The sequence below is a fragment of the Copadichromis virginalis genome, linkage group LG6, assembly GCF_057382275.1.
Source record: "Copadichromis virginalis isolate Kocher_CV1m ecotype Utaka linkage group LG6, C_Virginalis_male_GT1.1, whole genome shotgun sequence".
NCBI lineage: Eukaryota > Metazoa > Chordata > Actinopteri > Cichliformes > Cichlidae > Copadichromis > Copadichromis virginalis.
Genome location: NC_140623.1, coordinates 31,254,633 through 31,280,857, shown reverse-complemented (window position 1 = coordinate 31,280,857; position 26,225 = coordinate 31,254,633). Strand labels below are relative to the sequence as shown.

At 37.6% G+C, this 26,225-nt stretch overlaps 1 protein-coding gene across 1 annotated transcript in view; it reads right to left on the bottom strand.

The window, feature by feature from the left end:
* The window catches only part of LOC146708102 (zeta-sarcoglycan-like), a 379,840-nt gene that overhangs the window by 79,074 nt on the left and 274,541 nt on the right, over positions 1-26,225 (bottom strand). Inside the window, exon 4 of the mRNA XM_085459840.1 lies at positions 19,164-19,251. Coding sequence (XP_085315966.1) covers positions 19,164-19,251 — 88 coding nt within the window. The remainder of the gene's footprint in view (positions 1-19,163; positions 19,252-26,225) is intronic.

Here is a 26,225-nt window from a genome sequence, read left to right as displayed (position 1 = left end):
CATTCAGTGACCTTGTTTATAGGTAATTTCATTGTTTGATCGCGTAAAAATGTTCCTAATTTAATGTCTAAAAGCACTTGGAAAAGGCAGAATCCCATGTCAAATTAGCGCAACAAACTCTATTTTCATTACTGAAAATAACCATATTTTTATGGGACAGTTATTTTCTGTTATTTTACGGTCTTTTTTTTGGCGCCCCAGCTGCCGGAATATTACCGTTTATTAAGATGGTTTTTTTTCCTATTTATAGATGGTTTCATTGTTTAATCACATTAACATGTTCCTGATTTAATGTTTAGCAGCACTTGAAAAAAGCGAGATCCCCTGTCAAATTAGCGCAACTAATTGTATTTTCATTACTGGAAATAACCGTATTTTTATGGGACAGTTATTTTCTGTTATTTCACGGTCGTATTTTGGCGCCCCAGCTGCCGGAATATTACCGTTGTTTTAGGATTTTTTTTTAACAGTGTAGCTAAATAATATGGCAGATGTATTGTGTGTTCAGGGTAACTTTTTTCTGCTGCAAAATGTAGTGATTATGGCTTTAATAGATGTGATAGTCGATAACACTAGACTGTGAAATGAAAGAAAAGTAGTCACTTTTAAAATGCATTGTTAGTGGCTGTTAGGACTAACATAAAAAGCATAAAAAAGCACAGTATGCATCTCCTTCATTTCTAATAATTTCTAAACACTTTGAAATGACATGAGCTTTTTGCATTAACCTGCTAGGGTATAACCCAATGGTGTTATTTTAGGTTCCTTTCATGTTGTGCTTGTTTTTTCAAACATGTTTCTAAGCCTTTGGGTAACAAACAAAATTATCAAGTGAAGAAATATTTAGTTACAAACAACCTAGGGAGTACTTTTATAACTAGCTGATATTTGTTCATCTTGTTAGTGAGCCCCAGTTAGAAAATGTTAAATCTGTGTAAATGAAGTGCATTTGAACAATTAATTTGCTCCTGCAAATGTCTCTCCCACTGATAACACTAAAGTAATTCTGCTGTCACCAATAACAGCACGACTCCTCGTTAGGCAGACATATTAATTGATGCACTGATTTAAATAATCACTTCCTGACAGAATCTCCTCTGTTGTCACAAGTGCCTCCCTCAGCAGGATCCTTCAGCAATAATAATGCTTTAAGAATACCTCACTGATGAAAAGAGGTGCTACAGATGAAATAATGGGGAAAAAAGCAGCAGCGCGTGTGTGATGAGTGTGCTCCTGAGTCATATCTGACTTGTGAAAAGACATTAATGTTAAGAAGCATGGTGAATGATTACGCCACAGACTGCTGTGTGTTACGTATACAGCAGCAAAGAAGAAATAACAAATAATAACAAGAATTAAAAAATGAAGAGAAAATAGAGAATATTGGTATTTAGCAGCCAAAAAGGTGATTCAAAAACATTGTACCGAGCAAGGGGATAATTAAGATAGTTCTGTTATTCTATTATTTATGTTATTATGATTTTGGTCAACCTACTCCCACAGACATGAAAAAAACAAAACCTTAAGGCGGCAGTGGCTACCAGATGGTTTAAGTCTGAAACTGATGTGAATCATATGCTATGACCTTTGCAGTCAACATCTCTTAACCCAACTGAACACCTATGGGAGATTTTGAGCATGCAAATGCCATTTGATTCAAATCCCCACTACCTACCAGGAATATGACTCCGCTGCACTATAGCTCATTCTTATTGTCACATAGATATTTCCATTTTTTTTTCACTATAACTGTCAGTTCAGTGTCTGTCTTTGAAGTCCCGGTTTGTGTTTAAAAAAAAAAAACTTTAATAAATGTTCCACGTAGTAAAATTTTGAATTCCCAATTTGTATTCAGCTATTAATGAATGGGGCACATTAAAGAGGTACCTGTGTAACTTTTTTACTACTGCACATAATAGCATTGAGGCCATAATAAAGTTATATGGATTTGCTCTCCTGGATTTTTAATTCAAGCCTTTAAATTAGAGCTTCTAGCAATGAAGTGATATGGTGCAAGAAGAAACTGTAAAAGGCCCGAGGCATAGGTACAAAGAAGAGTATGGCATAGCCAAGCAAACACTGCATGCATGGTTAATTTTCCCAAGCAGGTCAAGATGAATGTTTAATTAAAATCTCTTTTAATGCACTTTTTCATCATGCCATCCTTCCTCCACATCTTTCTTTACTTTGTCCTTCACTGATATTATTCACAATGTAGAATGACTTGAGTCAGATAAGCAGCTTTCTTCCTACAGTCCAGGCCATACTGATTTGACTTTGTGCCTATGTAAATACCAATGACATTTTCAGCCAAGAAATCCATCTAAACTTAGATTGTTTTTGTCTTATGGCTTTATAGAGAAAGGTGACAATGGTTAAATCTCTACAGTTTTCCTAAGGTCAAGATTCTGTGAGTAAAAATAAGGTTATATGAGACAAAGTTATATAACTCATACTCAAATGTCTTTTTACTGCTTAAATGTGGGCTTTGGTTTTGATATTTCTCTGCTCACTTTCAATGCCTGGCTGGTTCTAGCTAATGGCTATATCACTTTTCACCTTTTACGAATCAGAGTACAGCCTAGGAGCTTCAGGCAGGTCCTGTTCTACAGCTACACAGGTTAGACTAAAAGGTTAGAGGAATTTCAGGCATTTTCAGGCATTAGCGGGAAGATCTACTAAAACTGAGGCCACGCTACTTGGCCCAGAAAGATTTGTCTAGTAACATAAGGTACAAGACAAGGGCATTATTGTTTTACCTCCCACACACCTCCTTTATTTAATTGAAATTCAACCATTAAATGTCTATGTGCATATCTAATAATTTATTAACAGGCATCCAAATAATAGAGTGACACAAACAGACAAGGAAAAAAACAGAAAAACAAAAAATAAAAATAAAAACCACCGCTATATCTATTACATGTGACACAAAAGTTTAGTTGTAGACACCAAAGAACATGTCAAATTATTCTTCTATCTATAGCAGTGAATAGAAATGTATATGAAAAGCATTCAGTGTTTTCCTTTATCACATTTTGTCATGTTACAACCTAACAAAGTGAAAAAGGTTTGCTTGAAATTCTTGCAAAATTATTAAAATTGAAAAACAAAAGCATAACACGTAGATGAGTAGCTGTTGCCATGACACTCAAAACTGAGCTCAAATGCATGCTATTTCCACTGATCTTCTGTCAGATGCTTCCACAACTTCATTGGAGTCCACCTGAGGAAAATTAATTTAATGTGATTCGACATGATTTGGTCACAAGGTCACATAGTTGACGTGTCAACTATGGGCATGTCAGAGCGCAAATCAAGTCATGAAGTGCGAGGAATTGTCTGTAGAACTCTGATATAGGACCGTAGTGAGGCACATATTGTGAGAAGGATCCAGAAAAATGTCTACAGCATTCAAGGTCAGAAAGACCTAGTGGTCAGTAAATGGAAAAAGTTTGGAGCCACTAGGACTCATCCTAGAACTGGGGTCCCATAGTCAGAGAAGTGACCAAGTACCCATTGGTTATTGGTTCCTCTGACAGACCTCCAGTGCTTGCTCTGTGGAGAGAGGAGAACCATTTCTGCAGCACTCCAGCAATCAGGCCTCATCAATCAGTGGCCAGACAGAACCCAGTCCTCAGTAAAGGCATATGAGAGCCCACCTAGAATTCGACACCTGAAAAACTCTCAAACCATGAATAAAATTCTCTGATCTGATTAAAGACAGGACTCTTTGGCCTGAATGCCAAGTGTTATGTCTGGATGAAACCAGGCACAGCTCGTCACCTGGCCATTATAATTTCCTAGTGTGCAGAATGGTGGTGGCAGCATCATGCTGTGAGGATGCTTTTCAATAGCAGGAACTAGGAGACTAGTCAGGGTCGAGGGAAAGATGAATGCAGCAATATACAGAGAGAACACTGACGATAGCCTGTTCCCGAGTACTCTGGTCCTCAGATTGGGGTGAAGGTTCGCCTTCCAACAGGACAATGATGCTAAGCACAGAGCAAAGATAACAAAAGAGTTTCTTTGAGAAGACTCTGTGAATGCCCTTGAGTGGCCCAGCAGAAGCCCAGACTTAAACCTGATCGAACGACTCTGGAAACATCTGAAAATGACTGTGTATCAGCATCCCCTATCCAACCTGATGGAGCTTGATATGTTCTGCAATGAAGAATGGGAAAAACAGCTATGCAAATATTGTAGCATCAGACTCAAAAAGACTTTAAGCTATAATTCCTGCCAAAGGTGCTTCAAAGAGCAAAAACTGACTACGAATACTTATTAATCTTTTAATGTATTAAAAATATAAACATTTTTTATACATATTCAAGAACCTTAAGCACTTTTTTATTATGGGGTATTGTGTGCAGAATTTTGAGGAGAAAAATGAATTTCATCCATTTTGGAATCAGGCTGTAACATGACAAAATGTGGAACAAGTGAAGCTTTGTGAATAGTTTCCGGCTACACTGTATGTCAGGCAAATAAGTCTGACAGAATTTCACTCATTAACTGTTCTAATTAGTTATTCAGACATGGTACAACTTATCAGTGGATTAAGATGAGCATTCTGTTGAGTGAGTCAGGCTGATATGCCTGTCAGCTCCCCTCCTGTCTGGAATGTCAAATTTAATGAATATTCAAAAGCCCAGTGGGTCCTTTTGTGAGTATTGCGAAGGGAACTGCTCCTATGGGGTAATTTTGCATTTTGCATTAAGCAACACACAATCCATGTCTTAAAATATTTAGTCAAATCTTGAACCAAATGTTTCTTCGTTTTCGAACGCGATGTGAGAAGGGTGCATTTAGCTCCATGCTTGCAGGTGAAACTACATTGCTCCCACCAAGAAAATATGTTTCTATTCATCACTTCTTGCCATCTGTTAACTAAAAACATAGGCTTTAACTTTTTAATGATAGCAATAACAAATAAAAGCTCTTGAAAAGAATATCTTCAATATTACTGCATCTTACTGAGTTACTGAAAAACATCTTGCACTACTAAAGTACTTGTTGGATTAAAGTCATTTATAAATGCTGGTACTTGTTATGCTTCTCTCTGGGACCCATTTTATACACAAGCGATCACTTGATGAACCATAATCTAGCACCTTCATAGTGTCTTTGTTGCCATTTTTTGTCATTTAAGTCCAATCAGCTTCAATTTTACTGCTCTTCAGCTGTGAATCACATTGAACAGGCTTTATCAACATTTTCTCTTTCAGTGAATGACACTTCAAAATGCTAGTATACAGCTACTTTGTATTCCCATAATATACAGAATGAAAGTTGACCTTACTTTTATCTGACAGTTTTGCTGCTATGAGTGACAACTGCAATTGTTAAGTGAAGTTATGCTTGGACATATGAGCTAGGATTTGCCAAAAAAGTCCTAAGACACACATGACAATGTTGTGGATTATTATTATTACCCATGTGTTACGCGCTGCATGTCACGTATACTTGAGTATCAGTAAAACAGAAAGAAAATTGACTTGGCTGTGACAAAGTAGCCAAATACTTACTGCTTAAGGGCTATAATTTAGCTACGCATGATGGCTACAATATGGCCACTAGTAATGTTGGCAAGCAGTCATTTCAACAAATTTCACAATATGATTTATTGCAAGAAGTAAATATTTCAGAGACACACACTACATATTTTCTTTGAAATATTTAAAAAATGCTTCTAAAAATGCTAATCTAATTAAAGTATAGAAAATAATATATAAATAAATGAATAAATATTTGATTAATAAGAAATTTAAAAATATTAACTGATCTTTCATGCTTGCTAATGACTGTTTTTTGTTTTTAAATATTAACTATCCATAGAGCAAATATGAATGAACATAGAAGCTATCAGGAGTTTTTCTTTTAGTTTCATAATTTAAATATGTTATTTTCATTAAATTGGTGACAACTATGCATAAAAAACAATCTGGGGATAAAACATACAGAAAACATTTTTTCTTTCGACTGCCAGTACAGAAACTTTGCTCTTCTTGCCTTTTCAGTGGCAAAGCTTTAGATGACCTTCTTATTAAAGTCAGGGATGTCTCTGACGAGTTTCTACTCCATGGGGAGCACAGCCAGAGCATTAAGACGATCCTGTGTCATGGTGTTTCTCAGGAAAGTCTTGATCCTTTTCAAAAGCAGAAAAGTACCTCTTGGATTCAGTTATTGTCAGGAGTGTGGTGAGGAGAATCTTGAGAAAACTGAATGTGTATGTGAAAGTGCTCTGTAGGCTGTTCTTGATGAAAAAAAAAAACCACTGATACCAGGCACAGCAGCACTATGTTTTGAAAGCAGCTCTTCATGCTGAATGCAGAAGAAGCGTTCCATGGCATGCTTCAAGATTGCATCACACGCCTATCAAAAATACATGACAAGATTAAATATGCATTAAATCTTTTTAGATGTAAGAAATTCTACCTGAACATGTGCCCATGTCCATGTGAAGTATATGAGTCATAATGTTTAAGCACTATTATTCACACACTTTACAGTATGTTTACTTTTTAGTGGTTTTGTTTTTAACTTAATTCAATATTGGTCATTAATGAATCATTGTCTACATAGTCATTTTATTACATTAATCATTTTTTCATATTAAATATTATGACATATTTTATACAGAATATATATCCGATGTATGAAGATGACAAAATAATCTTACTAATAATAATAATTGATGATTTAAAAAAAAAATCTGCATCACAACTCTAAAGCCAGTCTCTGCTGTTCTACTAGTCCCAACAAATAACCTCAATTTAAGTTGTTATCAGATATTCATTCTTGTTTATTTTATATAATATAAGTAACATAAATTTTGTGTATGTTCTGAATTACAAAATTGATCCTGAATCTTCCATCCATCTTCTACTGCTTATCCAATGCTTCAAAGAATATAGATATCAATAGGCTGAATAGTTTCAGTGGTCAAATAGTTCCAATGGTCTTTATTGTCCCCAATGGGAAATTAATTTGCAGTATGTCCACACATTAAACAATAAACACACACACACACGCACCACACACACACACTCACACACACACACACAAAATGTAGTATATTATATGTTGCATGCTCTTGAAGAAGAATGACAGGAAAAAGTGAAATTCTCATGTTCAAGGATCCTCACAAAGCCTCCAACCTTTCAGAAAACCAAGGTTATGAAAATGTTATAAAAAATGGGTTTTTGCTTGCAAGTTACGATGAATTGGGCAAGCCAACAACTTTATCATGTTTTATAGGAGACAGTAGCTTTCATTCAATATTATAATATAGTATTTACTTTAGACCTTTGGTTTTGAGTTTTTGTGGAGCTCATAAATTGCTCCTGTAATCAACATGCTGTCCAACAGCTCAATCTAGAGTTTCAATGACTGCGGGTTGGGTCTTGTAGAAGTAGGATTCTTGTTTGCTATTGTTATGTGGTTAATGTAATCTCTTTTTAGTTTATCTGAGGCTCGGGGTGATAAAATAATTCACCTTTTAGTATAAAATTTAAGCACACTGATTGGCTAGGTTTGGATTTCTCTAGACACCAGTGCTGAATTTCGGCTAGTCTGAGAAGACATACATTATATTGCTAAAAGTATTTATTCCCAAGTTAGTGTTCAAGTTACAGGTGTATAAGATTAACCACCTAGGCATGCAGTCTGCTTGCATTTGTGAAATAATGGGTCACTCTTGGGGTCTCATTGGATCCCAACATAGTGCCGTGATAGGATGCTACCTGTGCAACAAATACAGTTGTGAAATTTCCTTGATACTAAATATTCCACAGTCAGGATAGCCCCTTCCTGTTCCAACATGACTGCCCCCAGTGCACAACGTACAGTCCATGAAGACATGGATGAGCAAGTCTGGTGTGAACTCAACCTGACAGAACACCTTTAAGATGAATTAGAGCAGTAACTTCGAGACAGGCCTTCTCCCCCGGGTCTGCCTGCACAAATGCACTTCTGAAAGAATGGTCAAAGCTTCCCATAAACACACTCCTAAACCTTGTGGCCTTCCACAAGAGTTGAAGTTGTCACAGATTCAAAGGGTGGACTGACAGCATATTAAGCCTTTTGGATTAAGAATGGGATGTCCCTCACAGCCGAATACTTTTGGCCATATATGTTAGATAACATAAGCCTACCTGCAAATTACTTGAAACCCAATATAGCAGCTAGTGAGAAGACAAAATGTACCTTGCTTGCTTGTTCTCTGTCACTAGCAACATACTGACTAGAGCACTATTAGGTTTTGTTTTGGAGTCCTTGTGTGTTTCAATATGTATTATGCCAGTAGTTTAGTAGTGATTAGTGGGCTCCATTCCTAAAGAAATGTGATTCATTTTGTCTTTTGTGGAAGGCCTGTTGTTCTTCCCATCTGATGTTTGTTATATGTAAGAAACGTCATAAGGAATCAGGAATGTAAATGGACTACTCTCCCGGAGTACTCAAAGCACTGTGTACAACATGCCACATTCACACCCATTCTCACAAGACTCTAAACTGAGTGCTTTTCTAACGACATTCACACTCCAATGGACGCATCGGAGAGCAACTTGGGGTTGGTATCTTGTCCCAGGATACTTGGCATGCAGACTGGAGAAGCCAGCGATTGAACCACCAACCTTCCAATTAGTAGGTGACCTGCTCTACCTCCTGAGCTACAGCCACCCAATGTGTGTGTATGGGAATCTGGGTATTTTGTACAGAAGCACAAATCTGTCGCAAACCAATGTAAAACCGATCCATGTGTCTTTCCTTTATTACCTCAAGTTAGACTGCAAAAATGATCGTTTCCTAATACCTGCTTTCACATTAGGGTAGTGTTGCAAATTTTAATGCATATGCAGGCTTTGGTTAGCATACACAAAAATAAAGAAATAAGTAAAAATAAAAATGTTTCTTTTGACTTGAAAGTCAACCACAATAATTTTGAGATATACAAAGTAATATGTGACAGTGTTTGTGGAGTGAGAGAATAAAAGTGGCAGAGCAGGGGGGGAAATAGAAAGCAGCTGCATTATTTCGGCCCTTTGAAAGTAAACAGCATGCAACATGACCATGATGCAACAGCAGGAAACAAGAGGGTCACCATATCATTTGAAGTGTTTCTACCAAAGACAAAGACAGGCCCTCTGGTGCGCCACAGCTCACCTTAAATCTCTTCGAGGTATTTTTTCGATGTTTTGTAACAAACAGACACAGATAAATCCGGAAAGAAAACATACAGAGGGTACTAGGGAGAATGGGAGGAACTGCACTGCAAAGCAGTTTTTAATTCAACTTCTGAATTTGCTACAGGTGGGAGGATAAGATTCATGCACGGAGGGACACAAATTATTTATTTAGAGTTGATTATAGTCATTAATATAGTAAGAGAGGAGAGAAAGCGACAGAGGGAGAGACAAATGAGTGCCATTTGTTATCTACATTAATCAACACGATCTCTGGTGTCAAGGCTGTGGGATGGAGGGAAGATGAAGTGGTAGAAGTGCTGATGAAAAGACATGCAAAGGTTGTGCCACACAGCTATACATATTTCTTTATAATTTAAAGCTTCAAACACAACCAAACAGCTACTGCCAGGCTTAACACAATTAGTGATGTTAGTAGCTTGGGGCAGGCTATGCGTGAAAACAGAAGTTATTATTCAGTAAACAAAATATATAGAGTATACATTCCTCTACACTTTATATTCAGCAAAAGATCAACTGAGGATTTATGTTTAAGGTAAATGTGATGTAATCAGTTCTTGTATTTTAAAAAAAAAATTCCATGATTTTACTCTTTTCCTTGTCTTGGTTGGGTGCTACTCTCTTTAAAAAATATGATGTTTACCGTAAAAGCATCACACTGAGCAGTGCATGGCTTCACACAGCCTACTTTTGAAGACTTATGTGTAACTTAAATATAATCTATAAAGTATGTGTTCATGACTTAGGCATCAAACACATATCAAGGTAAATATAGCATGAATGTGAAGTTGATATATGATTCTCGTGGTCACAGACAGATTCACATTGACACAGCTAGTGTAAAGAATTTCAAACTGACGGCTAATCCAATGTAAACAGAGACAAGATTTTACAATGAAGTGTGGGCCCTTGATTTGTTTTGGGTTTTTTTTGCAAACTAAAAGTTTTATTGATATTATATTTCACACACCAGCTAAAATTAGAACAATTAATTTTAAGCAAGATGATGGCATATTTACTTATTAAACACATATTAATGTCATAGTTCCTAAACACCAGCTCTCTTAGAAATGATTTTATACAGATGGAAAATGGTGTGCTAAGAAAAAGTGAATGAAGAAATATTTATAGCTTATAAAATATAACACATATAAAGTTTTAATTATTTCCCAAAGAGACACTTTTTTCATCTGGTTCATGCCACCAAGCAGCTTTTTGTGGATATTTTATTGCCCACAAATAACAAATGTGTATTGTTTATAGCTCCATCCACTGCATAAACAATGAAATAATCTTGTAGCTTTTATAATGTTCTCTTCAAGGCATAGTTTACCAGGGAAAATATTCTCCAGTACCCATAATGTTGTAGCTACACAACATGGACAAAATAAAAAAAATGTGTGCCATATAATATAATGCATCCCAATAAAACAACACTATACGCTATTACATGAGACAATTTTTTTCTCTCTCTCTTTTTCAGAAAGAGTCTTAGAGTGGTGACTATATGCCCGTCGGCAGTTAGTCAGATGCGAGTCTGGGTTTTGTAGAAATCTTTTTATTTTTCTGTTATTTTTTGAAATGTCTACCATACCCGAGTAAACAAACCCACAAAGTATGTCATTTAGCCATGGATAAAATCTATTTTGTAATAATCACCACTCCTAAGATAACTGACTGGCATTATAAGTTTTTTCATTTAGCGCAAATATTTATGTGGGTCTTGACTGCTGCATATGTGGATAACAGTTTAAATTGTTTTGATTACTAATTGCCTTTATTAAATCCCAAAATTGTCACTAACTTATTATAATAAAAAAATCATAAGCTATTCAAGATGTCTTTATTGAAATTGGAAAATATTATTAAATCCTGCAGTGCTGGAAGCAAGGAGAGAACGCTGATCTTTATAATACAACATAGCTGTTATTTTATTATTGTGTCCAACCACCAACAGCATGAAGGCCGCAATTCAGTGGTGCAGAAGAATGACTTGATATGGTCCATTAAATCCATTCCTCGGGGCATGCCTACACATATGGGCAAGTTACGAAAACAATATTTGCCATTTTGAAACCCAAACTGTATGCAGACAATTACACTTTGTGCAATTAAAGTGCAATCAAAAGGATAAATGACAACAATGCCAGTAAATCCATGCCTTTATTGAGTCCTTGATGGTCCCTTAAGTGTATTACAGTTTGTTAATGTGCTGCTCTATGTATTTTTAATTGCCTCATTATAGCCATTGATTTGATCTTCGAGCTGCAGCAAAATGAGGAAGACGTGCTGTCTGAACTTTGCTGGTAGGGTGAGGGGAAAGTCATATGTAGAAACAGACTATTTGGTATCTTTGTATTTCTCATCCAGCCAAGCCAGGAAGATCTCTCTTTAGCCGATAATATGATCCCTGCTTAATATGATTGTTATGTACGTCATTTGTTTCTCAGAGGGGGATTTGAAAAGATGTAGATTCATAATTAGACTGTGTGTAATGGAACAATTGAATTTTATGCAAGGCTTTGCAAGTTCTCATTCCGCACACTAATCAGAAACCAATTTTAGCTGGCATTCAACTGTTTAACTACCATGGAAACACCATGTTACTGAAAAGAATGAAAGCTTTTTTTTTTTAAGTTTAACAGCTATATAATTTGTAAGGCCAATAATGCAGAGCTAAGTGCAATAACTCATAAAAATAATCTTACTTTCTACAACAAAATTCCCACCAATTTTACTACAAGTTGTTAATTATCATTAATATTCTGTATGGCCTTTGCCTTTTAGCCCTCTAATTTTACTGCTTTGATAAGCCGCTTTTTGAGCTACTTCAGCCAAATGCCAGAGTGATTCTGCTAAGATAAAAGGGAACATAATTAGTATAAGAAGGTAAAGATAATGAAGTGATAAATGCAAGTCTGAGTTTAGATGAAGGTCAGTTGGGAAATCATTGGTTTAATATGAGATGGAGGCCCATGCATGTCTAAAACGTGAAAGGTAAAAATAACACAAGAAAAAGGAAGGAGAACGGCAAAAGAAAGAGGCATGTGTGTGTGAATTAACGGATGTAAAGGGAGGTGGAAAGAAAGAAATTTGATATTGAAAGTTTTTTATTAAAAAAAACAGACATGTAAGCAACTTTTCACCTGCAGAACATTTTTTAATGTGCTCTTTCTAAATCACAGATTATTCTTCACCCAAGACTAACTGTGACTGAATAAGAATATTAGCAATAGCAAGAGCAGCAAGAATATTAGCTGTAATACAGAGAGCGAGAGAGAGCTACAGACAAATGCAACCACATTGGTAATGAGCGCTATCAGTACCTTTGCATCAAACAGCACAACACGTGTAGGAAAATGAAAAGTCAATAGCCAGAACCTAAATGTACACCCACATAAGTTGTAATGAATGCCAGCTTTCCCAATGGACAGATGCACAGGTAAATTAAATGGAAAATGTGCTGTGAACAATAATTGAGCTGACCAGTTAATGGAGATGTCAATATTATAGATGCAGTGTTTTATTTGTGTTTAAGATTTAGGTCACAGACATTTAAGAGCATTGCATAATATTTCAGAGAAAGTTGTACATTTTAATTGTTGTACACTTCAACAAAAACACACTTCCCAGCTTGCATGAGTTTAGAATAACTTTTACTTGTTTCCTTTGGTTCAGGTGCCTGCAGTGTGCAACTTGGCTGCACTCTGCAGGCTGCGTACCAAATGACACACACTTCATAAACAAGTGTGTGTCATTTGGTGTGTGTCATTTCAAAATTCATACAATTTTGAAAGTTGTATGAATCATAAAATGTCCTCTATACTACAGTATACTCCTCTGTACTACACAGAGGAAAGAAGCTCCTACGTCCTCTGTACTACATCTTATCAAACTCCCACGGGCAATACTATGCCCACTTACACGACTTGGAGAATATGCAACAGGTAGTTGCATATTAACAAATATGCATTAACAAATTACACTACATTGTTTTTTTTCGCAAATTCCCAACATGAATGTGTTCTTTACATTCAATGTAGTGCATTGGTCTAACATATTCATTATTCATCTGTGTCCCTGTGTTTATAGAAATTCTGGCCATTTTTGCTAATTGGAAATACAAAAACACAACCACATTAGTATAACGTGGGTGCATTCTGCAGACCCCTCCTCTCCTTCCCGCACATCCCACTCAAAGAAAGCCTAAGCTGCCCCAAGTGCCTGTGTGAGCTTCACTCATGCAGGCAATAATTAAAATTAGTTTACTGTCTGTCAGACTGCAAATGGCCAAGATAATAATAGCAGTAATAAGCCCAGACAATAAAAATAATAAGACTGGGAGGTGGGATGTCCATTAATGTGTATTAACATGCCTTACAATTCTATGGGTCCCACACTACCACCACTACAGGGTAATTAAAGGATACAATGTATAACAATGTAAGAATAAGCTCTTCTTTTTTTCCAATCAACCAACTACGACCACTTTCTCTGTACTGATTATAAGGTGCTATTTTATATAAGTAATGTACACATTCTCAACTTAACTCAACCACTCACAATGCAATAGGAAATAGTCTTTCATGCTGCACAACTGCTTCCACAATGCTGTTTAGACACCACTCCACAGCCTGTAATGTTGGAACATGATCACCTAGGTGGGTGAAAGGGTATGGCTTCAAAACTCCAAGTTCACTCATCATCTTTATGGTTGGCCATTGAGAAGACAGAGATGACAGGTTCTCACTCACATTAACGAGCTGACAGCAACACAGCGGATGAGAGGGGATGGAGGGATGAAAGAAAGAGAGCAATAAAACAGAGACGAAAAGCCCAAGGCCAACAAATGTACTCAGATCTTCTCAATCAAAAGATGATGCTTCAGGAGGTTGCAAGCTAAAGGTAGAAGAAGGGCTGTGTGTTTTGTACGGTATTTCTCATTTAAAATACGACTAATTACATAATATGAGCCCTACCTGAATAAATAATATTTGTTTTAACATCACAACACATTTTTTTTTCACCTAGAGCTAATATATGACTTTAATCCCAGTCTTGCTATCCATTCATTTTTAAATATTTGGAGCTTAGTTTTTGTTTTTTTCTTATTCTTCTGTGCAGATTTAACAATCCAGTATATAATGAGGTGTCAGTGTACCTGTGTCTGGATATTAATGCACTACTCCAAACATTTGTGGCCATTTTACCTTTCCATACCACTAACCATGATGATCTTGTACCTCTTGTACAAGCTAAAGCAAGCTGTTCCTCTGGTGAGTTTTAGTGATGAATACTAATAAGGAGGTTGCTGAAGTGGAACTTTTCTGCTTCAGATTTGGCAAGTTTCTGGTGAGTGGAAATAACTGCCTTACTTTAAGAACTGCTGAGAAGCTGTATGAAGAGAGTGAAAAGAAAATGAGGTTAGAGAGGATGGATGTTTGTATTTGTGTGTTTTGTGATAATTCTGGTGATGAGTCAACACAGAAGCAGCAGCAGGATGAGACCAAACGGTTGTGCTGCTAGATAGAAGAAGCTCCTCAAGAAGATTCATTCCCTCCCCTCTTATGTTATTAGTCAGTCTGTGAGAACTTCAAAATGTGATCATATCTGTGGGGTTTTTTTTTGTTATGTGGTTACTGCTAGATCTCCTACTGGCATGTGCCCTGTGTTTAAGGATTCGAAGCTCTAAGCTAGGGGTGTGGAACTTCAGGCCTCGAGTGCTGGTGTCCTGCAGGTTTTAGATCTCACCCTGGGACAACACACCTGAATCAAATGGTATAAATAGTTCATTACCAGGCCTCTGGAGAACTTCAAAACATGTTGAGGAGGTCATTTAGCCATTTAAATCAGCTGTGTTGGATCAAGCATGGACGCATGGAGTTTGACACCTGTGCTCTAAGCTGTACCTGCAGTTTAACTGTACAAGTGTGTGTAACAGAGGGTAACAAGTACATGTCTGACCAAACCTGACCACTGCAAACAGCCTGACTAGGCTGGTTGCAGTGGGTTCTCTAGCTGTATAGTTTGAAAACTGGCTGATTCTACTGACTGCAAGACAGGCACACGGATACTTATTCAGACACACATAAGCATTAAAATGCTTTTCTTAGTGAGGAAGGGAGCTTTAGGGGGGGTTTTCACAGGAGGAGGTGATCTGTCAGGAATTTCAAGCCCTTGAAGTGTCAGAAATGGAAAGTCTGTGTATATCGATACTGCAAGTGCCCGGACGACCTACAGGAGATGAATATCTATATGCTGCATTAACATCAAATGGAAGACTTTGGATGAGAAGTTTCTGCCTCAAAATACCATTTATTTCACCTGTCAGACTGCAAATGATGTTTCATGTCTGCAGCAACCTGAATTCTGGCATCACCACCAACCACCCAAAGTCAAGTCTTGCTTTTAAAACACTGGTCTTCTAGGTCTGAGAACTGAACCAATATAGACTTGCTGACAGCTCCTTTGGAAGATATAGTAAAAGTTATTTCCCCATTGATCTGTGACGTGGGAATTCTGTCATTATGGTTTAGGTTTTAGTTTTACTATCATTGGTCTTGTAAAAAAAAAGAAAGAAAGAAAGAAAGAAAACAAAACATAATACTGATCTTGTGAATGGATTCATTCATTCAGAAAACAGATGATCAAATTGTTGCTTTTAGGATTTGGCTACATTGTGACATTTGAAAGTCGCTACCATGAGAGGACACAGTATACTTTGGTTTATTCTTTGGTTACACTTATGCCCCAGTCATCACATCCAGTTTTAAAATGCCACAAAGTATCTATTGTGAACAAAACCAAAATGAAAAATGATTAAAAATAGATCCTACTGTGTTTTCCATGTTTCAGAACCATAATATATAACAAAAATAATTTGTTTTTCAAAAAAAGCAGGAATTGTATATTAGAAGAACAGAAAACAATGAATTGTAATAACATAAATAATAACATAAAATAACATCCATCCATCCATCTTCATCCGCTTTATCCGAGGCCGGGTCGCGGGAGCAGCAGCCTAAGCAGAGAGGCCCAGACCTCCCTCTCCCCAGCCACCTCCTCCAGTTTATCCGGGGGAACACCAAGGCGTTCCCAGGCCAGGCGAGAGATATAATCTCTCCAGCGTGTCCTGGGTCTGCCCCGGGGCCTCCTCCCGGTGGGACATGCCCGGAACACCTCACCCAGGTGTTTTTAATAACATAAAAAAGCTGACCAGGGCCTTTTGTGATCTATTTTTAATTTGATTGTGTGCCAAATATTTTCAGTGGCTGACTGGTCTAGACTGCAGCAGCCGGTTTATTTTTTACCAAAGAGACATGCTGTTGTAAAAGGTTCAGTCCTGCTATAATAGGCAAGGCCTTTGCTCAAACTTGGCCTTCCAGTCATTTGGATGGTACCACATACTGATCCAAAATGTATTTATATTTCCATATCTTAGCAACAATGTGGATCACATATAAAATTAGGACATACATAGTTATCACAAAACACTATATTTTATTTTATTTTTTTAGAAACACAGTTGCATATCAAAATATGATGTCAGCTATATCTTGTATAAGTATGAAAATGGTGGCAATCATATCTTACATTAGATTATATTTTGGAATCAGTGCACAGCCAGACCTCATCAAACATTTCATTTAAACCAATCAGACCGAATCAAAGGCAAGGAACAGGGTTTTAGTGGATAAAAAATGCCACGGGGTTAAAGACACTGGGAATTGGGTCAGTATTAAATTGAAAAGTCACACAACACACAATGAAAGACTGGGGAATTTATATGGCAAGTAGCAGGACCTTGAGTCAGATTTTTCCTTTTAAAAGAATCAGCATTACAAACATTTGAGACGAAGTAGCTAAAAAAAATTATTTTAATGTAACCCTTTAAAGCAGTTTTGCGTAACTATATTTAAATCCCTGTAGAACCAGAACCACGTAAGCTAGCGCAATAATTTACTTTTTGCATATGAAACCGGAGGAGTTGTACTTACATCTTATGCCATCAGCTTGTCCTTGGTCACGGTTTCCTTCCACACATAGCTTTGCAAATACTGCATAAAAAGCGCTAGCAGGAACAAAAACATAATATTCCAGAAACACGCTTTGCTGATCCGATCAGCTGTTTGTAACACTTCCCACATTGAAACAGACATCAGCGCAAATGATGGCATGTCCGCCATTACCTGCCCGAAACTGGAAGTGACGTCATTTTCGCGGAAAATGTAGTTTTTTACTTGTAGGCCTTAAAAGCCAATGCTGGTGTTTTTATAAGTCATGTTTGACTTTATGCTTTTCTGAATAGTTGCTGGGATGCTTAGAACTCCAATTGCACTACTTAAAATAGTTTATTTTGATGCACATGCTGTTTTCTTTGCAAATTTGCATCATAGGATTGTTTTTCATTTTTTCCTGCAGTATATAAAAATTGGTGTATCTCAAAAATAAAACTATGAAGACACTCAAAATAAATTTCCTGCTGTTGTAAGCTATTTATTGCAATTTTTTTGCATTTAAAGTTTTGAGGGATAAACCTCTTAAATTTCTCCAAGTAGAAATATACGTAAAAAAACCCAAAAACGATTTTCAATTATTTTGTAGTTTATTGCACTTTTTTTGCAATTCATCTCGTTACTGTGGACTTAATGCATACATATTATTATAATATGGGCTATAACAGTTGTATTGATGTATAGCAACTTGAAATGCTCCCTAAAATGGAACTATAGCATGTAAAAATATAAAGTAAGCTCTGGCGGCCTTGGTTCTATGGTAGGTCTTAAAGGGTTAATAATATTGTTTTTTCTTTTTTAGATATTACATTGACGTTGACCTCCCTACACTGGTCAACCACAGAAAGATAAATATGACATCCAGACCAGAAAATAAATTCAAAAAGCATATTTATCTTTATGTATTAACTTATTGCTTTATGGGTATAGTTTCCCACAGCTTTTCATTCATGACCTTTTTAGTGAGTCCCCTGAAACATGCTATATAGACTACATGTCATGGTCCTGAGTCTGAGGACTCAGTGTTTTGTGTTTCCTTATGCTTTTGTTCATTCCGAGTGTGTATTCTGTTGTGATTTTGCCATTTGTTAGGTTTCTGTTCTTTGCCTGCCTGCTCCCACTTCTCTGTGTTCCCTCTGTCTGTCCATGGTGTTATTGTGTCTGCTCATGAGTCTGCCTGTCATGTTCAGTGTCCTGTCTGATTCTCTGTGTCTGTTAGTTTCCTGTTTTATTCTGAAAGTTCATGTCTCATGTCAGTGTGTTCAGTTTTACCTCTCCCCTGTCTCGTTAGCCTTATTGCTCCCAGCTGTGTCTCCCTCCTGTGGCCCATTCCCTGATTACTCCCCGTGTATTTAAGCCCTGTGTTTTCCTGTGCTCTCTGTCGCGTCGTCTGTTTAACGCCGTGTCCGTCTGCATCATTCTGTGTAACCTGGTGTTTAGTCTGCGTCTCTCCGCCATCTTTCATTGTGTATTTTGTTCCTCCCCCTGTGCGTGTTTGGTTTAAGTTGAGTTCTTTAGTTTTCCCCAGTTTAGGTTGGTTTACTCCCCGCTCTGCTCCTCCTGTTTTTGTCCCCTTATCACCTCTGCAAATAAATATTCACTCGCACCCCAGTCAGTGCCTGCATCTTGGATCCTTTACTCAATTCACCACACGACTGCTGTGCAGCCGTGACACTACATGTCCTTTGAGTTCTGTATTCTGTAGGACATTCACTAATTCAATAAGAGCTTGGAAAGATGATATAGTCAAGACAAAAGCCCAAAAAGCCCGGCTCTCAGCCTCAGTGAAACACGCCAATGGAAACAGATAGCATTCGGTTTGCAAAACAGAAAGCAGTGGAATGTATTTAGGAATTCAAGTACAAACAATGCCTTAGAGAAATGATCCGGTTTGGAGGTTGTTTAAAGAGAAAATCTTGTATGTCTTTGGTGTATGTCTTACCCACAGTTAGCTGACCAGTCAGTTGTCCCTGTTCATTCCGAGCATTGACAGTCACATTTCTGTCTGACTGGAGGATCAGTGGACTGTCCTATAAAGAAGAGGAGAGAGAGATGACTAAAAGAACATCAAAATGTAGATTTATTGGACTCTCACAAACATAACCACGAATACCAAAATAGCTTCATAGTTTTCATTTACACCTATTTACTTTACTTTCTGTCTGTGCCTTGTAGGCTCTTGCTTCACTGGACACCTTTCAACCAACCAGCCAGTACTGTCATAACTTGTATCAACCTCCACAGTTCACTCTTGACTCCCTCTCCTCTCTGCCAGCACCGGATCCTTTGCACTCAATTTACATAATCCATTCAAAATGGCATCCATCTGTGATTGTGTTTGCTTGTGTTGAATTGTGTGTATGTCTGCGAAAAGCCAATTATTCTCAACCTAAATGATATAAATACAGCTGTGACCCTGACCTCTGCTTTCCTCTTTTAAAGTCTGACTGGGACAACTTTGGTTTACATTGAGTGGATATGTGTTGCAATGAATGCAAACCTGATGTCTGCCATTTTCATTGGCTTACAAAAACAATCTAACATCGCTCTCTCTCTGGGTCCTTCTCTCAGAGCTACCTCGGCTGTCGCTCCCAGCCCTTCCCAGTCTGCTGACTCTTCCCACTTATATACTTAACCAAGTTTCCACCTCTTTCATTACATCTCTGCACTTGCATCATTTTCTTTTTTTATTCTCTTCCTCTGCCCTGCGTCTCTCACTCTTACCCTTTAAATTGCTTATTTGTTTTGGCTGCTTGAAATGAATAGCTCACAGGTGACCCAATTTCTCTGTTGATTTCCCCAAATTAATATCTTGCTGCATTCTGGTCTGAATTCCAAATGAGTATTGTGTTAAAATTGGAAAGTCGTTGATCCGTTGAAATGGGGGGGGGGCCCTTTCCATCCTCTTCTGACTGAATCTCCCTCATTCACCCACCCATTCTCTGTCGTGCTATTTGTTATGGATGGATATTTATTGTTCTGCTTATGCAAGTGAAGACCAAATTCCTAATATGGCACACCTGTCTGTGTTCTATTTTAGAGCATCAGGGGCTCCTGGGAGTCACGAATGCAAACATGAACATAAGTGTTATGGGTACACAAAGTTATGAACAGACACACACACACACATACAACAGCCTTACACGTACACAAGACAACATGTGGCAAACAACGTTTGCGTATGACTGTACACCTCACATACACACTTTGATAAATGCACATTCTAGATATGAACACATGCAAACATTAACACCTGAAAGGGCACTTAGGTGCAGTTCAAAGCACTCAAGCTTGTGTGCATGTGTACGCAGAAACACATAATCCACTCATACAGACTCGGGTAACAAATTTGCTAAACAACAAATGAGTGCTCCACTCAGTTTATTGTGCAATGCGTCTCTCTTCTATTTCCTAACACATGTACGCTGGATTAATTATTTTCAACGGGGCGTGTGATAGGCTTCACTGTATTATCTTTCCACTCTGTTAAAAGCGAAGGGTGCTTTGAAAACTATGACAGATGTAATATGCCTTGAATCATTCCAGCTCAATGGGCGGTGTGGACGAACATGCCTGGTCTTATTGTGTTAGCGCAGGACTCTGTCATTTTAAAGCGCAACCATTGATGGGAAGTCTTATTCTATTAAATGCATATATAATCTATGGATATAAAGTTTCCAAATAATGACTACGTGTTAAACAGTTGCTAACGTCGTTATACGACAGCTGAATGTTGCCCACGATGTATGAAAAAGTAACAATACTGTCTTGTCCTTCTTGATGAGAAAATTGTCAGCTCCCCCTAAAAGACATTAGCAGTAATCAAAGACTGAAAATCAAAAGCTTTTCGTCACTTGCATTCCTAATTCTATTAAAATAAGATCTTTTATTCACTCATTTGACACACAATACCCCAGTGTGCAGCCTTTATTATCTCTGTAGAAAATAAAGGCAACATTTTTACAATGTATTATCTACCCATAGCGCCCACTGTACTAGTTCAGAGCATGTTCCTACCATCTGAAGAACGCTCTATAGACGCAGTCTTCAGATAATTAAGGGCCCAGGGCAGCTGCTTTATAAATACTCAACCTGCTGTTACTGTTTGCTTCCCTTAAAGCTACTAAGAGAGTGCTGCAGATCAAGTTTAAGAAAAACCTCAGTTTCAGCAATCATAGTTCATATTTAGTATGAATACTAATTGAGTTACCATTTGGTGATGTTCAGCTTTGCCTATTGCCCAAAACCTATGCCACAAAAGCACACAAACAGCAAACAATAAGAGTTGTTTGTCTCTTTGCTAGCAGTGACACCTAACACTGATCAAACTAGCTCCAATTTACCCAGAATAAGAAAGCACCACTAGTAGCCTGAACAGTATAAAGGACAATTATATGCAAAAACTGGCTCCTTTAAATATGAGCTAGGCCTCTAGCAATAAACAAATAAATAAATAATTTTAGTCTTGTTTGCATGGAAAAATACACACATTTATCCTGAGATAAATTTTGTTCTTTTCACACTTTGCAAGTTACCACGGAGTTACACACGCACACACATATACACACATATAAAACTAGTGCTTTTAAAACAAAATTTTAGGGGGGAAAAAGTTTACAATGAAACAATAATAAGTAACAAACTTTATTTTAGTGAAGTAAATTAGCTATGGTTGTCAGATTGTGCTTTTAAAATTTAAAGACATTGTTGCGGTCCGCTAATTTATTAGAGGACACATTTTGGTTGGAGCAACACTGAACCCTTACACCAGGGTAGCAAGAAAAAGGTATAAATAAAAGGAAAAACAAATGTATACAATGTGTATCGTATCAAATGCATAGAAAACAAATCCACCAGTACTAGTGCAAAGGTATAGCGTGGAAATATCCATACATATCTCACATATGCTTTGTGTTGTTCATCCATTATTGTCCCTCTGGTTTTGTTGTTAACGTCTCACTCATAAATCTCATCGAATAATGCAAACTATGCACTGAGGAACAAATACAGTCACAAGCACCATACTCTCTCTTGCGAGCTGACACAACATACACCACTGCACCATTAATTAAGTTAATAGTTAAATTTTTGCTTTGATTATGGATACAGGCATAGGGCTGCCAGCCTGAGGTAGCCAATGTAATTAGTCAGGTAATAATAAGCTGTAGACGGGTGGCTCATCATCACAGCCTCCAGCCCCCAGTACAGATGGGTCCTAAAAGCAGCTCTCAGCTCTCCTGTTTCATTGGTATGTCACTGACTGCCTGACTAGTCTGGTCAGGACACATGGTTCAAAAGTGATTTTTATTTAGTTATTACTCCAGCTTTCAACTCTCCTATCTGTCTCTCATGATTGGTCTCACAAGCGGTCTAACTTCATACATTAGCTGTTTCGATAGTAATATAGTCAAGCCTCATACAAGATGCATTTGACTGATTCATCTTTGCCGTCAGCATCATAACAGCTTTTAGCTCTCCTGACTGTCGTGCTGATTGCTTGTCTCACTAACAGACTGACTCTAAATGGCTATGGATGTAAGCTGAACAAGCAACACTTCTGGCTGTCATGCTAATAAAAAAGCTTTAATCTCTCTGGTCTCTGGTCAGCTCGATTCTCATGTTTGTCTCTCCGACTATGCAAGTGACTGCTTCTTCTGCAATATCCCCTCAAACTCAAACCTTTAGGAATTGTTACTTTTTGAATGTGATGCAACATATGAGGAAACTCATTTATGGAAAACTGAGATCTCAATATAGTAGAATGATTATGTTTAGTCTGCTGTGTTTTTATGTCTCTCTATTGATACGTGTGGAACCTTTTCATTATAAATGTCCTCTAAAGCTCTGTTGTTGATGCGGTTAAAATTACAAAGTTGTTTTAATTTATCAGTTAAGTCAAGTATATAGTAAATCGTTCAGGGCTAAATACAATACTAATCAAACACTGTATGATAAAATGCCTGTGGGGGTTTCCCAATTCCTCTTTCAACCTTAATTCAGTTATCTAGCATAGACTATTAAATAAGTAATGTGCTTGGTGGCATGCAGTGCTAATGTGGTGTTTTCTGTTCCCACAGCCAGAGACAATAAACTAGCAGTGCCCTTGTGTGTATGGGTATTTGGACTGAATATGTTCAAGCTTCTTAATGTCCATTCATAAGCCTTATCATCTATTTAACTGGTCACCAGTGTTCGTTACAAGACTTTTATCTACAGATGTGAGATCTGTGTAATCTGTTCAAATCTCAAGACAAGAATGAGATTGAATCGATTAAAAATTAGCAGTTCGTCCTTTTCTACTAAGTAGCCAGAATGGTGACTATAGAGCTCAAGAGATAGGTTATGTAAGTAAAAACCTCATTCATATTCTCTATTTGGATTTTGATAATCCACCACAATCTTGTATCCATCCAAAGAAAACTTGCTATTAGCTATGAGAGTGATTAAGTCAGGAATGGAGCACTGTACCACACTGATGACTAGGATATACTATTAATATTATGATACGGATTAAATCTGAGAAAGTTAGAAGTCCTTTGGGCAATCTGGGAATTGCAATGCATTATGGGATGAGCAGTTCCTTCACTGTCAAAAGGAATGACATTTTTTAAAGCAAATTTCTTCATTGCTTTTATTGACCTCATAGATAGTTGTCTCATTTACATGAGAATTTTCTGAAATGTCCATGAGGAGAATCAATGGGAAATTAACTTTCGTGACTCCAGCTCAGTCACTATTGAAGTTTTCGGGTCAAGAAGTGTATAGCATTCTACTCACATCTGATTCACCGTTATCATACCCTCCTTGTACTCAGAGCAATGCATCTACTGTGAATGCACTAATGCACTTAAAATAGCAAGTGCAGAAGTATACCAAATGAAACACAGCAACTGTGTCACCAGGTTTCATTGCAAGACTAGCCTGCACAAAGCAGGTAATTACTCACCACAGAGAGACAAAGAAAAATTAAGAAAATGTGAGAAAGCCTGAAGGGCCTCAAGAACACTGAGGGCAGAGGGTGGGACAAAGAGGTACGGGTACAGAGGGACAAGAGGTGTACGCAGGGACCTCCCGGCTCCAGGGTTGCAGAGTGATAAATCTTACAAAGAGCAACGAGAGAAAAAGAAGAGTGGGAGAAAGATAGAGATGGGAGGCAGAGTAGGGTAAACCACAGAGCATCTGTTTTAGAGATAGAGACACCAAATAGATCTATAAACTGAAGTCGCTACGTCAGCCCTCTGCTTTCTGCTTCTTCATGATAATGTATGGTGCTTAAGCGACCAGTCAACAAAGTCACACAGCTCAAGGAAAATAAATGCCAGCTGAGAAAGAAATACTTCAAGATACTAAAGTTAGATGTACCACTTTTTACAATACTGCATTACAAACTGGAGCTTTCTTAAAAGAAATAGTGATTATAATGTTTATTTTATTTACTCTTTTTGCTCTCCACATTGGTCTGTATAACTGTATGTCCTCACAAGCAAGGCATTTATAATAAAGTATGCCATTTATATTGAAACATTAACAGGCTTTGAGAACCTAATTCAGACATCTCATTTAGGGAGACACGCAGAACATCCATATCAGTAGTAACAAATGTGTTTGGCTACATCATGGCCATATAAGTAAATTCTCCCTCAAGTCCTGTGTCCTGTGGAATGCTTGAGGACAGGAAAAGAGAAAAGATAAGTGCAGAGGATAGAGGTAGTGAGGAGAGCAGAGAAGATAAAGTTGCAATGCTCCATTTACCATGAAATATTCTCCTGTGGTTCAAATACTTGAGGTGAAAGAGAAATAAGTTTACTCTGTACAAGTTTTTGTTTGTAAAAGTATGCAGGTGACGGTGACTGCTGTTTGCCCGAGTCAATATGTGGAAGAAGTGCACAGTGTGTGTGCAATGTGTGAGACAATATATTTTATATTCTGTCCATGAATATTTCTAAATGCATATGTTGTGTTTGCTTGCATGCATTTCTGCCTGCCTACACAGACGTGTTGGTGCTCATAGATTATTGATCAGGGTCAGTTTCTTAGACCTTCAGCGGCACACACAGATACACACTTAAACACGGACTTGCGGTTTCTGAATACTTTTTACTGAAAACAATATAATATGGCTACTTCCTGATTTGACTTTTTACTCTTAAAGGACTCGTACTTTGGTAGTTTCCAATACCTGGGTTTAAGCTTGGTTCTGCAGAGTCATAGATTCTGCACAGCAATCTCAGGAATGAAACTGTATTAAAAAATTAATTGAAGATTTCATACCAATCATTATATCTATTTCATTCCTCTGGTATCCGTCTTTCCTCTTGTGGTTTCCTTTCTGTCCCTGTTCAACTCAATTCTCCAAGGGATCATAACAGATCCCTTTTCATTTGTGCTAAACCCGTGTGTGTGTGTGTGTGTGTGTGTGTGTGTGTGTGTGTGTGTGAGTTCTGCTTTATATATATGTGAGAGAGTCCATTTTTTTTTTCTTTAATGGCCACACAGACGCTTCTTTTTAACCCCGTCACCCCTGCAAAGTCAGGACAATCCATTCCATCAAAGCCAGACAGGATCAGGTAGCAGCTACCAGAAATAAATACTTACATCTCTGGTCTATGGTTAGCCTACAGGCGGCAGGTTTACTGCTAATGTATATCAGTTATCATTGCTGGTTTATCCTTTGCCTCAAGGTTATCCATTTCGAGCCTAATGCGCAAACAATAAATTGCACATAACTGAACCTCATGTGGAAATAAGTAATAGCACCACCGCTGTCTGTAGCCGGATAGTTTTGTTTTTCCGGTCACTGATGTATGCAGTCAGAGAATGAAATTATAATAATATAAATCCATCTGTTCCAAAGTGACCAGTGAGTTAAATGTCTTTCACTTTACCCTCAGTACTTACTTTTATCCTGCTCAACGCCACAATCCTATAGTAATAACCACTGAATAATGTATGCTAGGCCTTTCCTACTTACCCTAGAGAAGCAGTGTTGGAAGGATATGGCTGC